The sequence below is a fragment of the Opisthocomus hoazin genome, chromosome 12 (assembly GCF_030867145.1).
Source record: "Opisthocomus hoazin isolate bOpiHoa1 chromosome 12, bOpiHoa1.hap1, whole genome shotgun sequence".
Lineage (NCBI taxonomy): Eukaryota > Metazoa > Chordata > Aves > Opisthocomiformes > Opisthocomidae > Opisthocomus > Opisthocomus hoazin.
In genome coordinates this window covers 5,525,333-5,538,355 of record NC_134425.1, presented here as the reverse complement: position 1 = coordinate 5,538,355, position 13,023 = coordinate 5,525,333, and the positions used below count along the sequence as shown (strand labels likewise).

Genomic DNA, 13,023 nt, shown 5'->3' with positions numbered 1-13,023 from the left:
GCTGTAGACAAAGGCAACTCAAGGGGCGTCAGCAGGCACAGCATCAGCAAAGGGTCCCAGGTCTTCCACGTCCCTGTCCCAGACCGCTCTCTCCTCTGAACCACGGCACTGCCCATCGCCAAGCAGGGAGACTTCCCACAGCCGTTCTCCACTGCTACAGACTGCAGCAACGTATAAGCTTTTTTTAGTATCATACACTTTGCTGTATGAGAGAACTATACATAAACTAATGGAAACTATGATATGATTCACTACTATGGGCTCTACTAACAGCATAAAATGAAGTTTAATCATTGCTAGCAGGACAAAAATAACTTAGGGGTGATCTTCAGGGTAAGCACAGAAATAACCCCTGACCACAGCAGTCATTGTGTCTCAAATGACTATTTATTACAGCCGAAAAATTCATCAAACGGTTTAGGTAATTATGTTCCAGAAGAAGTTCAAAAGGTTCACAAAGTAAGGCAGGGAAGCAACATCATTAGGGCAAGAAAAAGGCAGCATCTGACAAGAGCAGATGAACAGCCTGCAAAGAGAGCAAGATTCAGCTTTTTCAGGAAATCATACATTATTTCTACTATTACCCATCACCAAAAAAAAAACCCCAAACACCCGCACCAGGGCACACAGTCAGTCTAAGAGAAAAAAGACAAATGGGAGCAGGAGGAACACAAAAAGGCCCCAGCAAGCGAATACATCTTGGCCACGCGGCCAGAAAATGGAAACAAACCCAGGCATAAAACACAGCGGCAGAGCCAGGGCAGGGCCCGGCCGAGCGGAGGACAGGGGAGCCACCCTACGAGGCGCAGTCACCGGCACACGGGAGGGAGGGCGGTTTGAAGGAGCACATTGCTTGGTACAAAAATCCATGGGTTTAGCCCTCTCAGAAGAAATCAATACACCCGAAATATATGTGTTTCTATAAAGTAAGCATTTGATACAGGAGAGGTGGAGAAGCAGGAATGCTGAAATTGGTTTGGGTCTGTGTCGAAAACAAATATACAACGGGCTGATTTACACGCAGTTACAAAAATCCAAGGAGAGCAGCGTTTAAGAGGAAGCTCTCCCCCTCCCTCGCGCCCTCCATCAGCAGCGTTCTCTCTCCGTGTGCCCACCGCCGGCACGCAGACCCAGCACGCTCCCACCACCGACGTGACAGCCCCGGAGCAGACAGGCAGAAGCTCGGGAGATCGAGGCAAGGCTGGAGTGACCAGCAGCTTGAGGGCACAGCATCTGTCAGCAGAGGGGAGTGGGTCTTCAGCGCAAAAAATCCCCAAATCAATGCATGCTCTTCCATTCCGGAAGACACAAGCCAGGTTTGCCAAAGGCAGCAAAATTAACAACTTCGTGTCTAGGGGCAGAGAGGGATGAGCATACATCCCGAGTCTCAAAAGAGACGTATCTGCTACACAGCTGTAAATCGCCCCTAAAGAATGGAGCAGCGCTCCTCCCAGAGCATGTTTACCCCGCAAACCAGAACGCCAGCGACAAAATGTCATTAATGCCTTTAAGTGCTGTAGGAGACATACTGTTAAAAGCTCAAATGAAGTGCTAAATGGAGTGGCTTCCTACCTTAATGTTGACTGGTAACAGAATGAGTTACTAATTAAACTCCAGTGTTTAGTGGCATTCAGGGGAAAAGAAGGGCTTTTTGGTACTTCAAACAGACCTCTGCACACCATTCCCGTAACAAATTACTGCTGGAGTTGGTAACTGTTTATATTTCATATGGAGGTGTCTCAGATAAAACTGGAGGTATCGCTCCACACAGATTTTGGAGTCCACCTGTACCTGGAGAGCGTAAGATAACTGAGTATCTACCTGGTCAAAGCAACAGAACATCATACTGCTGTAGCAGCTGAGAGCACACAAAACACTCCTTAAAAGCAGCTTGCTTATATTCTGGAATAGTTTATACTTAACTCACTGGGCAGCAGAAGATGTCTAAATGTCTGCCACCTTGGTTGCCAATATCCCTGACAGAATCATTAAGTTTCCATTTGGGCTGTAGAGGGGAGGACAAAGTAATTACGGAATCGGATTCCAGATTTCAGTTCACATGACACAAGAGGAAAGACGATCCCAGCAGAAGGCATACTCTTGGACTAGACAAATGAGTGCCCAGGCTTGCAGCACACTCTCTGCATTATGATCATCACCGCATAATTAACATGCTGTCAACAGAGGTGGATGGAGAAAAATACAGCGGGGTGACTGGGAAAAAAGGCCATCTACTCAACATCTCCGCATGCATGTTTATTTTAACAGGCTTTTCAATGGGAGGCTTTGTGTTTTTTTTGCCATACACTTGAGCTAAAATGGAAAATGATCTCATTTTAGGATATAACAAAATAGACAGTTGTATTTCATTCAAAATTGAGGCCATCATCCTTACATCCCAGAGCAGGCTGTGATGCATTTTTATTTACTGCCTTTTCAAAATATTGCATGCAGGAGGACATTTTCACCCCACTAGTAGCCAAACTTAGTAAAAAGACAACACCAAGGGACCTTGAAAGATCACATCTAGGCAGAAAGGCGACCTTTTATTTTATACCTGTAATGCAGCATCTTTTCAGAAGATTGTCCATACCAGAATCCCTAATATCCACCTTAATACTGTACAAGGAAGTGACTGAGAGAAAGAAGCTACTCTTTAACCTCCATTTTTCTGAAATCTGAAAACCAAATATTCCAATCCCAAAAGTAGAAATGGAGGTAAGGGGATGGGTCTGTTTGGTTTTAGATACTTAAGATGACCTTAGATGCAAAAAAGATTTCCAAATATACCACCACTGTATTTCAAGTCATTAGAAACTTGTCAAATATTCTACTTCCAAAGAAATACTGATACATTTGATCTGCCATTCAGCATCCTGTCATTAGGAAAACACATCATTTAAAGTGAAACATAAAATTAATTCAACATAACCATGCAACAATCAATGTCTAAAAAAGCATTGTCACTTACTGGCTGATTCCCTCAAACGAAGCTTCTTTGGAGACATTTCCGCTATCAGTATTAACACCACGCTGGGAGGGAAAAGATTAAAAGGACCATGATTCTGAGCCAAACACAAGTATTTAAAACTTAAATCACAGGGAGCACCTGATTGCAGTAAGTCTTTAGGAAAACTTACACATAAGTTTACCTGAACCACTATAAATAAAAACCCCAGACTGTTCAAATGTGGATCAATATATGAAATTATTTGTTTCATAAGAGACGAGTGTAGAACTCAGGTTAGCATGTGCTGCTTAGGAAAATGGCAAGCTCTCATTTCCAATTCCCTTCTGTCTTGAGAGGGAGCTAAGAGACCTACATAACGACAAAGCGCAAGAGAATAACAAACAGGCAAGGTTTCTTCTAAAGTAATTTCAATTAAAAATAAATTATTACACACTGCCTTGGCAATGCTTACTATTTAAATTTGCATGCCACTCCCCTACAGCTTTCCATTCAAGCAAGTAGCATAAGCAAGAGTATTTTGGCTGCTACACAGCAGATGAACACTCCTGACACGTGCCTTGGAAACCCTGAGGAGCAGCATTACAGCTCTGCATCTGGAACAAGACCACAGGAGGAGAGGACCAAGCTTCCACTCAGCCAGCAGAAAGAGAAGTGCTCTTCCCTCCTCTGTGTACTTCTCCATGGCAGTGAGAGGAATGTGAAAGCGTCACTCTCCCATCCTTTCAGACACGAATTAGGTGAAAAATCACGATTACAACAGGATGCTCACAGAGTGACAACTAATCAACAACTCCATGTGCAGAAATGAACTGTAAGAAGCACAAGACGGTCAAATATTCCCTTTCCCACTCATTTCTGTTAAAGAACATGAAAAAAAGCTATAGGGTCATCTTTTATATGTGTGTGCGTGTGTATATACAAACATAAGCAGAGGAAAGACTGAAAACTATTTAGGGCCTCTGCTCTTAGTGGATAAAGGAATCAGATCTCATGCTATGTGACTGCCTAAGGAGGGATTTTCTGTAAGACTTCTGCCTGGCAACTATCATGGGAAAACAAGAAATCCAGGAGCTGCCACTGCATTTGATGTAAGGGAAAGCTCAGAGTTAGCAAATCATTTCTTATGTAGATTGCAGACAAGAAATCAGATACTCTTAATAGTGCGAGGTTTACAAAACATCTGTCAAGGAAAGAAGCTGGGGGAGAGGTGATGGGGAAGAAGAAACTTTCAGGCTTTACATCCATTCATTTATCCTTCTTCCAGAGAAATAAGCAAGCACTATTCAAAACACTTGGCAGGCATTCAATATCCCTCCCTCCTCCCAGAAGTTGTTCTTACTGTCCCCCTCAATGAAGAACAAGTATTCCCTGAATCCCTGCAGGATTCCTACAGTAAGGCCCAAACCTGCTCATGATGCCACCAGAGCAGCAGAAGAGAAAACTGGAGTTTGGAGTCACTGTACACAGGCTGGAGGATAGCACGGTTGACCTTAGACAGGCTTGTCATGTTTTACCAGAAAACAGATAAAGCTTTTGGCAGAGAGAATACAGACTGGAGGGTCAGAGCTTACAAATCCTGAGATCATGGAAGAGCCAGAAGACTAGATGACTAGATACAGGTAGCTTCAAATTTGGCAAAGATGCAGAGGAAAAGATAGGGAATGACAGTGCAAAGAAATACTGAATAAACCGATCTCCTTACTGAAGGAAACAGGTGGTTATTCAGAATAGTATGACTCACCAAAGTAAGAAGCACAGCAGGTTTCTTCGAAGCCAAGACACTGGATATCTAAAAAGAAGTTTTAGATTGCTGTTATTGTTCTTTTTTCTTCCTTTTAATAGCATTGATACAAAGCAACATTTGCTGTACACAAAGTAAACGAGCTGGAAAGACAAAAAATGCTCCTCCTCTCTTTCAGGTATTGTAGTATTACATGACACTTGCAACAAGAGTCAGTAGATCACAAAATATTTAGACAGAAACGCAGTGCTTAAGTTGGTGTTGTCCTTTAAAAACATAAATACCAACTATAACTTAAGATTGTCTATTGTCATCACTTGGAAGACAGAAGAAATGTGAGCCAAAAAGCTGTAATGTCACACAGAAGTACGGAGTAACAGGGCATGCTGTATCCTCAACGCACTACTGCATACAAAACACACGCATTAATATAGTTATGCTACAACGTGCTACATACTTAGTGATGAATGTTTACTGTTATTCTCACTGGGTCATCTTTCACTGACCAATACTTCTAATAGGCTCCTTCAGTATCTTTCAAACATTTACAAACTGGGAATGAAATCAGTCGGCTTGCAGGGAACCGGGCTTTCAGAGCAGCTGCAGAAAGGTGGGCACTGAAATACACCCTCCTTGAGGCAATGAACAGACGATGTAGTTCTATGGAGCACAGTTCTACCAACTTTACACCAGCTTAATAGCACGCTAATAATATTAACAGAAGAAAGCATATGGCAGTGAGGTATAGAAACACCAATTCCACATTTTATTTGTATATATTAAAAAATATTTTTTTCTCCCCATGAAACATCAGGATTACACACTCACACAGATTGGTTATTTATCTAGACATAAAACTATCCCGTAAATAAGGTCTCTAGTGTCCTGATGCTGGGAAACCAATTCCATGGCAAACCAGGCAAAAGTTAGAGACACAGCCTTTGAAAGCTGAACAGTTTCACTGCAGGCTTCAACAGCTTCTACCTTTGATCCATCTAGTCCACATGGAAAACAGCCTTTATGCTGGGACTATTTACTGGTCCACACAAAGAGCTTTTTCCCATCAATGAGTTTTTTTACACATTAAGGAAGCAGGGAACAGAACCACAAATGAAGGCACTTGTTGCTGGGAAGTGACCCAAAACAACAAAGGTGACCTAAAATCTACGTGATTTTTAAAAACACAACATGTATTTTCCACTTGCAGTTTTCACCGTCTGACAAATGAGCACTGGAGCGCCCGCACTCTACACGACTCCAACTCACCCATGTCAAAAAGCAACCTCTCCACAGCTTTCTCCAGCCCCAGCTACTGAAATACAGTCTCAAACTTCACTTCATAGCTGGACTCATTATGAAAATGAAATGAAACATTCTCACAGCTGATCAGAGCAAAATTTTTGGTCTAGTGAGTCAGAATTAGAGCTCTGCAGGGACAGAAGTATCAGAATCTTCCCTTTCAAGCTGCTCTCCATGAATATTACCCACAGAGCTTGGCAGGAATACTGCCCTCACCCTGCTGAGCCCTCCTACCAAAGAAAAGATAACTGGCCAGGTGCATAAGCATACAAACATCTGCTCAGAAATGAAATGAGAAACCTAACTAAGCAAGTCACACTTGCATTTAAAAATATGAATATATTTGCTTATTCAAATATTAGAATGATTCAACATAAACTAAGAGTAAGGCAGGCGGCCTTTCCTCACAGTTCTCTGGAGGCATAAAATAAATGTAGGCTCTCAAGACAGAGCCAGGACATGCAACCTCTCTGACAGCAATCTCCTCAAATCTCCAAGGCACTGCTAAACAAAATTTATTTAGCAACATGCTTCTGTTGGATAAGGACACAGACTGACAGGTCTCATGATGCACAGAACACGCTTATGAGACTGTCTTTGGATTAAGACCTTCATATTCTGCTCAAAATTGCAGCCTTAAAAAAAATTAAAAAACCCAAGTGCTTTATAAGAACAAAGGACACTTTCCAGTAAGTGGGGGTGAAAAAAGGTCCCACCAAGTCAAGAGACATCCAGTACGTAGAGGACAAAAATTAAGCAAAATCATTGCCATATATCAATTTTGTATTTACAGAAAAATATTCAGAGACACAGACAACTCACCTCATTCACATAGTGGACTTCATCCACAGCATATTTTTTCTTGAAGAATTCAGGGGGATGAATCCTTTGGAAAACAACAAAAGAAACATTTGGTTTTAGCTCTACTGTTAGATTTAATAAGGCCACAGACAAAGAAATAATGTCCTCTACTATCACAACCACAGAATCAGATATGAGGAATGTTTTAATAATCTTATTCTTAACTCCATTTCTTAAAATAGTAGATTACACAGAAGGTTGCCACGGCTACAAAAATCAGTATGCTTTAATCCAGTCCATGCTTCATACTTAGATTTCATGATCTTGTTCTGAATTAAAGGGGGTTTTTTTCCCACCACTCACCCTACAAAAGACAGTTTTGTTAAAAGATCTTTGCCATGCCATTTGTGTACAACTTTCCAACTCAGTAGATGCTGGAAAGACGTGGAAATAGCAAAAGACCGGTTTGCCCTGTGTTCTATTCAAAGAATGAAGAAAACATTTTCTACCCTGGTAACTCCTCTGACGTGACCATGAAGTGGACTGAGGGCTATGAAGACGTGAGCTCTGCCACGTCGATTCTTCAGGACACCAGAGATCCACTCCTCCAACCCAACAGGATGCGCAACTTTACAGGTCCATGTCCGAAATTACAGCCCTTCTGCTGTCTTCTCCCCCGACACCCAATCAGAGACTTAATGCTACACGTGAGAGGAATGTGGGAGCCCTGTGAAAGATCCACTTGCAGTCAGGGCGGATGCCGGTGTGGATCAGCCCTCCGGGGCTCCCCCGCTGCCCTGGTACCAGTGGTTGTACCATTCCTTCACTTCACGGTAGCAGCCAGTTATTCGCGAGACTTTAGTCTCTCATCACAGTCTCTATCCCTCCCAAACTGAAATAAATACAATCAGTGTAATTCTGAAAATGTAATCTCAGAATAAAAAAAGAAAACCCACCCAGCTTACATCCTTCCGCAGAGCAAAGAAAACAGGAGAAAAAGATGTGGCTGGAAGAGTTGGCGTTTGGAGGATCCTGCGCATTTTGCTTCCTAAGAGATGGCAGGAAAGCAAGAGGTGTGCACAGGGCTGAACCTTCAGCTGTTCAAACGTCAGACTACAAGAGCACGAGACCAACCGGGAAAAGGGTAAATCAGGCTGGAGACCCAAGAGCATTTCTAACCCTTGCAGTGACGAACAGCAGACGTGGTGGGACAGACGGTCCCGCATTAGGTGCTCCCTAACCAAGGCACACGCCGCAGCTGCCCGCAGGACCAGGTGGCTAGAGAGCCCTGATTTACATCACTTTATCAGTCTTGTGCACTCATTTTTCATTTTACATTCCTTTATGCTCCAAACAGTATGGGGCTGAGACATGAACGACAACATGAAAACGTGTATAGTGTTCTCAAGCCGTAAATCACAGATTTAAAATTTATCTGTGAAAGTCCTACTCCAAAAGTAACACAAAAATATCTCATTATATGTTCACTTTTGCAATGCTCCTTGTGTGGACTGTTCCCATCACTGCTGGAAACTTCAAAGCAATTATCATTTATCTTCTCTCCCTGTGTAATTTCACATACAATTTTTTAAAAATCGCTATATCCTTTTATCTTTCTATACCCTGTATCTTATCGTTCCCTTACCTCCAGCTCCTGCATACTTTGTTTCTCCTACAAACATCTCCTCTTCCCCTCCTTCATCCCTCACACATTCAAGTGCTTTAATATTCGACAAACATCACAAACAGATTTTGCACTTTCCATTTTTGTTCTCTTTTACAGTTTCAGCCACTTTGTCTGGCATTAGAAGAATCCCAACTGTAAAACCAGCTAATTTATGGCCAATGGTAATTTATGGTAATATATGCTCTTTAGAGCAGTAACTCCAAAGCACCATTTACAATTAGCTGCATTGTTTGAATCCAAGAACTGCTTTTTGTAAAGTAAATATTTCTTAAAAGTACGCCCACAAGTTTGCTGGATTTTATTCACTTCATTTAATGCAGTTTAAGTAAGAGTAGGCCCCATTTTCCAACATGTCAGTAAGAAAACTTCTGTCTTTTCACAAACCGTTTCTCAACTCTTTTTTTTTTTGTTAGTTGCCTCCTATCATCGTGTGGTCTACAGCACACCGCTGCTAATTTAATTCTTTGGTTATAGTTAAAATTAATCCATTATTGATTCCATTCCTGCTATAAGCCCTCTGATATCTCTTTTTACAGACACTGTTACTATCTTGAGGAACACAAGTAGCTCACGGTCCTTTCAAGGCTGAGGATTTTTCCTCTGCTTCGAGAGAAAGAAAACAGCATCTTCCCACACCCCTCCATCGTCTCTCAGCTGCTGACCGCGGTCACCTCCCAGGCACTCGAGTCCCTCGCACCTCGGGACGAGCTGCCGCGTTTCCCAGACGTGTACCTCCGCGTTGCTCTGCTTCTTGCCACCTTGCTCAGAGCTCGGCAAGACTTCTCATAGGAAGAAGAGTGCCAGACTTCTCAGCTCCGCCCTGAAGCATTCCAGGCTCTTCTCCTCTTCGACCATTTAGCACCTCTTACTCGATGGTAAAATAAATTCACGTACACTTCCCAGAAACTGCCACTCCCTACCCATCCCACAGCAGCCACACTGCTCCAGTGATGAAGCCACCTCTCCCCTGGGAAGATCTCTGCAAAGGCCTACCCGACTGCAGAGCCGTACTGGTGGCAGGAAAAAGGGCACGTGGAAGTCTACGTTGAAGTGGAAAAATTCTGTGCTGTCAGAAGGCAAAACAAAAGCTCAGGGAGAAAGAGAAGCCAAGATGATCCTCACCGAGACCTTTCATATTCTCTCCAGTCTCTTCATTTTTTTCCCCACTTTAGCAGGAATTTATGAAAGATTATCAGGCACCAACATCGTAGTTACTTTAAAAAAAAGTACTAGTGCAGAGTTTCTTAGCAGACAGGGATCAGCATTCATTTTTATCCAATTCAAATGCAAAACAGGCTAAAGCCTAGCACTAACCATCACTGTCACAGGGAACGGTATCTTCCACAGAACGCGCACCGGCGTCATGAAAATCAGAAGTCACATTCAGTTATGGTAATTTCCAGTACATCTGATACTTCACAGAGATGAGCAGTACTTCTCTCTGCAAATGACTCTCCAGCAGGTAGAGTAAGTTAATTGGTTACAATTTTTAGATTTGGCTTTGTCTTTTGTAACACTGCTATGGGCTGCCAGTCTCAAAATTTTGATTAATCACTGCAGGGACTACATGCAAAAAAACTCATAGCAAGTCATAAATTAGTTAGAAGGATTACCCAAGTGGAAGATATGATCCCAGATATTGAATCATGTCTCTCCTTACCTATCAAAAAACCTCTATCCTTTTGTAAACAGATGTGAACGTAAGCAACGGCCTGATTTTTACAGGCTTGGGGGAAGGGGGGGAGGGATGGGACAACACAACAGACACTGTGCAAAAATTTTCAGATTCCTTGGCAACATAAATTAGCGAAAACTTACAGAGAGTAACGCACTTCAGACCTAAAAAGCCTCAATATCCTTTCGCTATAATTTTACAACTCCAGCCAAGCAAATACCAGTGCTTGTTAGAAAGGTCAATAGCTAGCTTCCAGAATAGCAGGAGTCATAATTTTATCTTATAATGGAAATAAGCAACTCCAAACTCCTGGAACTGCATCGTGCCCAAGCATGCACGCCCAGGTGGCTAGGCAAAACTCTGGCACCCATAGTTTACTGCCCTCAGAAATAAAACGTAAAAGTCCAGCACTTCTATTTGTTTACAAGAATACAGTTCTCATTTTTTGTCACCAAAGGATCCCTTAAACAAGAGACTGTCTGTAGTTCACCACTTACAATTCATCACAACTTCTAGACCAGTGAAAAAGCTTGAGCTATTTTGGGTTAAACAAACCTGATTACATCCTGCTGATGCTTCCTACGTAACTCTTCCCTCTTCCACGTTCTTCTACCCAATCTAGTTCACCTACTTGGTTTCTTACACTCCAGGTTTTCACAGCAATTGGGAAAGGCTGAAGATGGCCTAAAGATGTGAAGCCACATTTTTAAGAGAAGACTCGAATTCTGATGCACTGTCTCATTTTAACAGCTAAGGTTTTATTAAAGCAGCAAATATTGAAGATTCACCTTTCAATCACAAGTGACAATTTTATTAGAAACAAAAATCTACTGAGGCAGCAATGGGAAAAAGAAGAGGAGGAGGTGCAGCAATACTTTCACTACAAAAATACAGTGCAAAACATTAAGTCAGACAGTAAAGTAACACCCACATTAGCTATACCTCATTTCTCTTACACATTGATCAAACACGGAAAACACCACCAAAAGAGTAAAGGAGTGAGTGTTAAAAACTAGTAACCAGGAATCCCAGTCAGTTGATCATCTTAGTGAAAACTTCCAAGTTTATTCCAAACTTTTCCATCTGCTTTACCTAAATTCACAGTGGTACATCATGACATGTTTAAAAACCAAGATGCTTTATGAAATCACAACCTAATCACCCCAGTACAGATTCCACCACCAACTTTGACAGACCATAGTATTACGACTGGCTCCACTTCACTGTGATCCTTCGAACAGGAATGCAATACTCCTCTGTTTATCCATCAGGAAGATGAACAACTCTGACAGCCTATGTATAAATACACCAGAAAGTCTATTTTGAAGCTCTTGTATAGTTCGACAAAATTAAAACCTCAAATTTTTTTTTCAGTATTTTATTAACCATGTTGTGTTTCCACTTTAAGCTTAATAAAAACTTGGTCTCATTGCCTAAAACCATTTGAAAGTGGTTGTTCATTACACACTGTGCAAGAATTCGTAAAAGCAAATCTTAAGAGAATTGTACAAATTTGACATTACTGTAAGAATTCCATTAAGCAACATTTCTTTGTATTCTAAAGGACTCTGGAGCAAAAGCCTCGTAATATCAACATGAGAAAAGAGTGGTCTAGTTTTCAGAACTGCATTCAGAGGAGAGGTACAAATGAGATGGATCTAAATCACAAATGCCAAAGAAAAACTGTGAACAGAATTTGTAACAGCTCATAACTATTCCATACATGTATATGTTTTCATTTGCATCTAGATGTTCTTCCAGACAATCTTCAATATATATAACAACTTTTTCCTACTGGTTGCCTTGCATTTGCATTTTTTAATGCTTCTAGGACAGATTTTCAGTTTCTAGTTTTTACAGTGGATCAGCTCTAAAATGAAATTCAGCTTTTCCTGAAGTAGTCTACATTTTGTTACTAAACGACTACAGACACACATTCAGAGATATGTGCTCAGAAATTACCTGAGCACCGTTAGCAGAGCAAGTCAACTGCAGGAGGTCCCAAGCTTCCTGAAGCATGCCACGTTGACTGCATTGTCTCCTCTACAAGTTGCACAGGGTTCCTCCGTCCCCCCAACACAGATTAATCAAAAAGCTTTCTGCACCCTGTCGACACCAAGAAGCCGCATTGGTCACTGCATTAGCTGGTTCTGCATCAGTCCACTAACAGACGTTCAGTCTGGGAAAAAATCCACTGAATTGCAAGGTCCCTCCACAGGGCTGTCTTCACGTTAGCGCTACTTCTATATACCTTACTTTTCCTAGCCTATCTGCAAGCGATTCACAGACTATAAAAGCCAGGAGAGATCAGAATAAGCACATGTACTTCATTTTTAGTTTGATTTCCAGACACCTGATGTTGTTCTATGTCCTGCTGTTAGATTTTCCTAACAGCATCCTCTCTCTCTTCCCTACTGAAATTCTTAGAGCAGCCTGGAGAAGCCCTTGGCCAGCTCTTCTAAAATATTTGGATAAAAACATGACCTTTAGGAGCTACTTAACTTTCTCTAGGTTTACTGCTGGAATAGAAACTAGTTCATTGCCATCAATTTGTGATGCTTCACATATGTTTTCTCTCAAACACAGAATGAAAATACTTTCTAGAAGATCTACCTCAATAACAATGCAGAAATGGCAGCTGCACCCTTTCCATCCACTAGCAGAAGCTGTTTGAATTGTAACTGCCAGTCTTGCTTTCTCTTTCGTGTTGTACTAATTCTTTGCCTTAAGCTTGTCCAGTCATCTACTCGGGATCGTTCAGAATTCCCTGTTAGCTAAGTCCTCTCGTGATCAGCTTGTCACAATAGGCAGACACATGAGAACCATCAGCACGCTTGTAAGTATTGCAG

The 13,023-nt window shown here is 41.8% G+C and overlaps 1 protein-coding gene across 2 annotated transcripts in view; it reads right to left on the bottom strand.

The window, feature by feature from the left end:
- The window catches only part of PEPD (peptidase D), a 139,545-nt gene that overhangs the window by 110,531 nt on the left and 15,991 nt on the right, over positions 1-13,023 (bottom strand). For both annotated transcript variants that reach the window (XM_075434164.1, XM_075434165.1), the window contains exons 4-6: positions 6,834-6,897; positions 4,713-4,760; positions 2,972-3,033 (exon numbers count right to left, since the gene is read on the bottom strand). In XM_075434164.1, the coding sequence (XP_075290279.1) occupies positions 2,972-3,033; positions 4,713-4,760; positions 6,834-6,897 (174 nt within the window). The remainder of the gene's footprint in view (positions 1-2,971; positions 3,034-4,712; positions 4,761-6,833; positions 6,898-13,023) is intronic.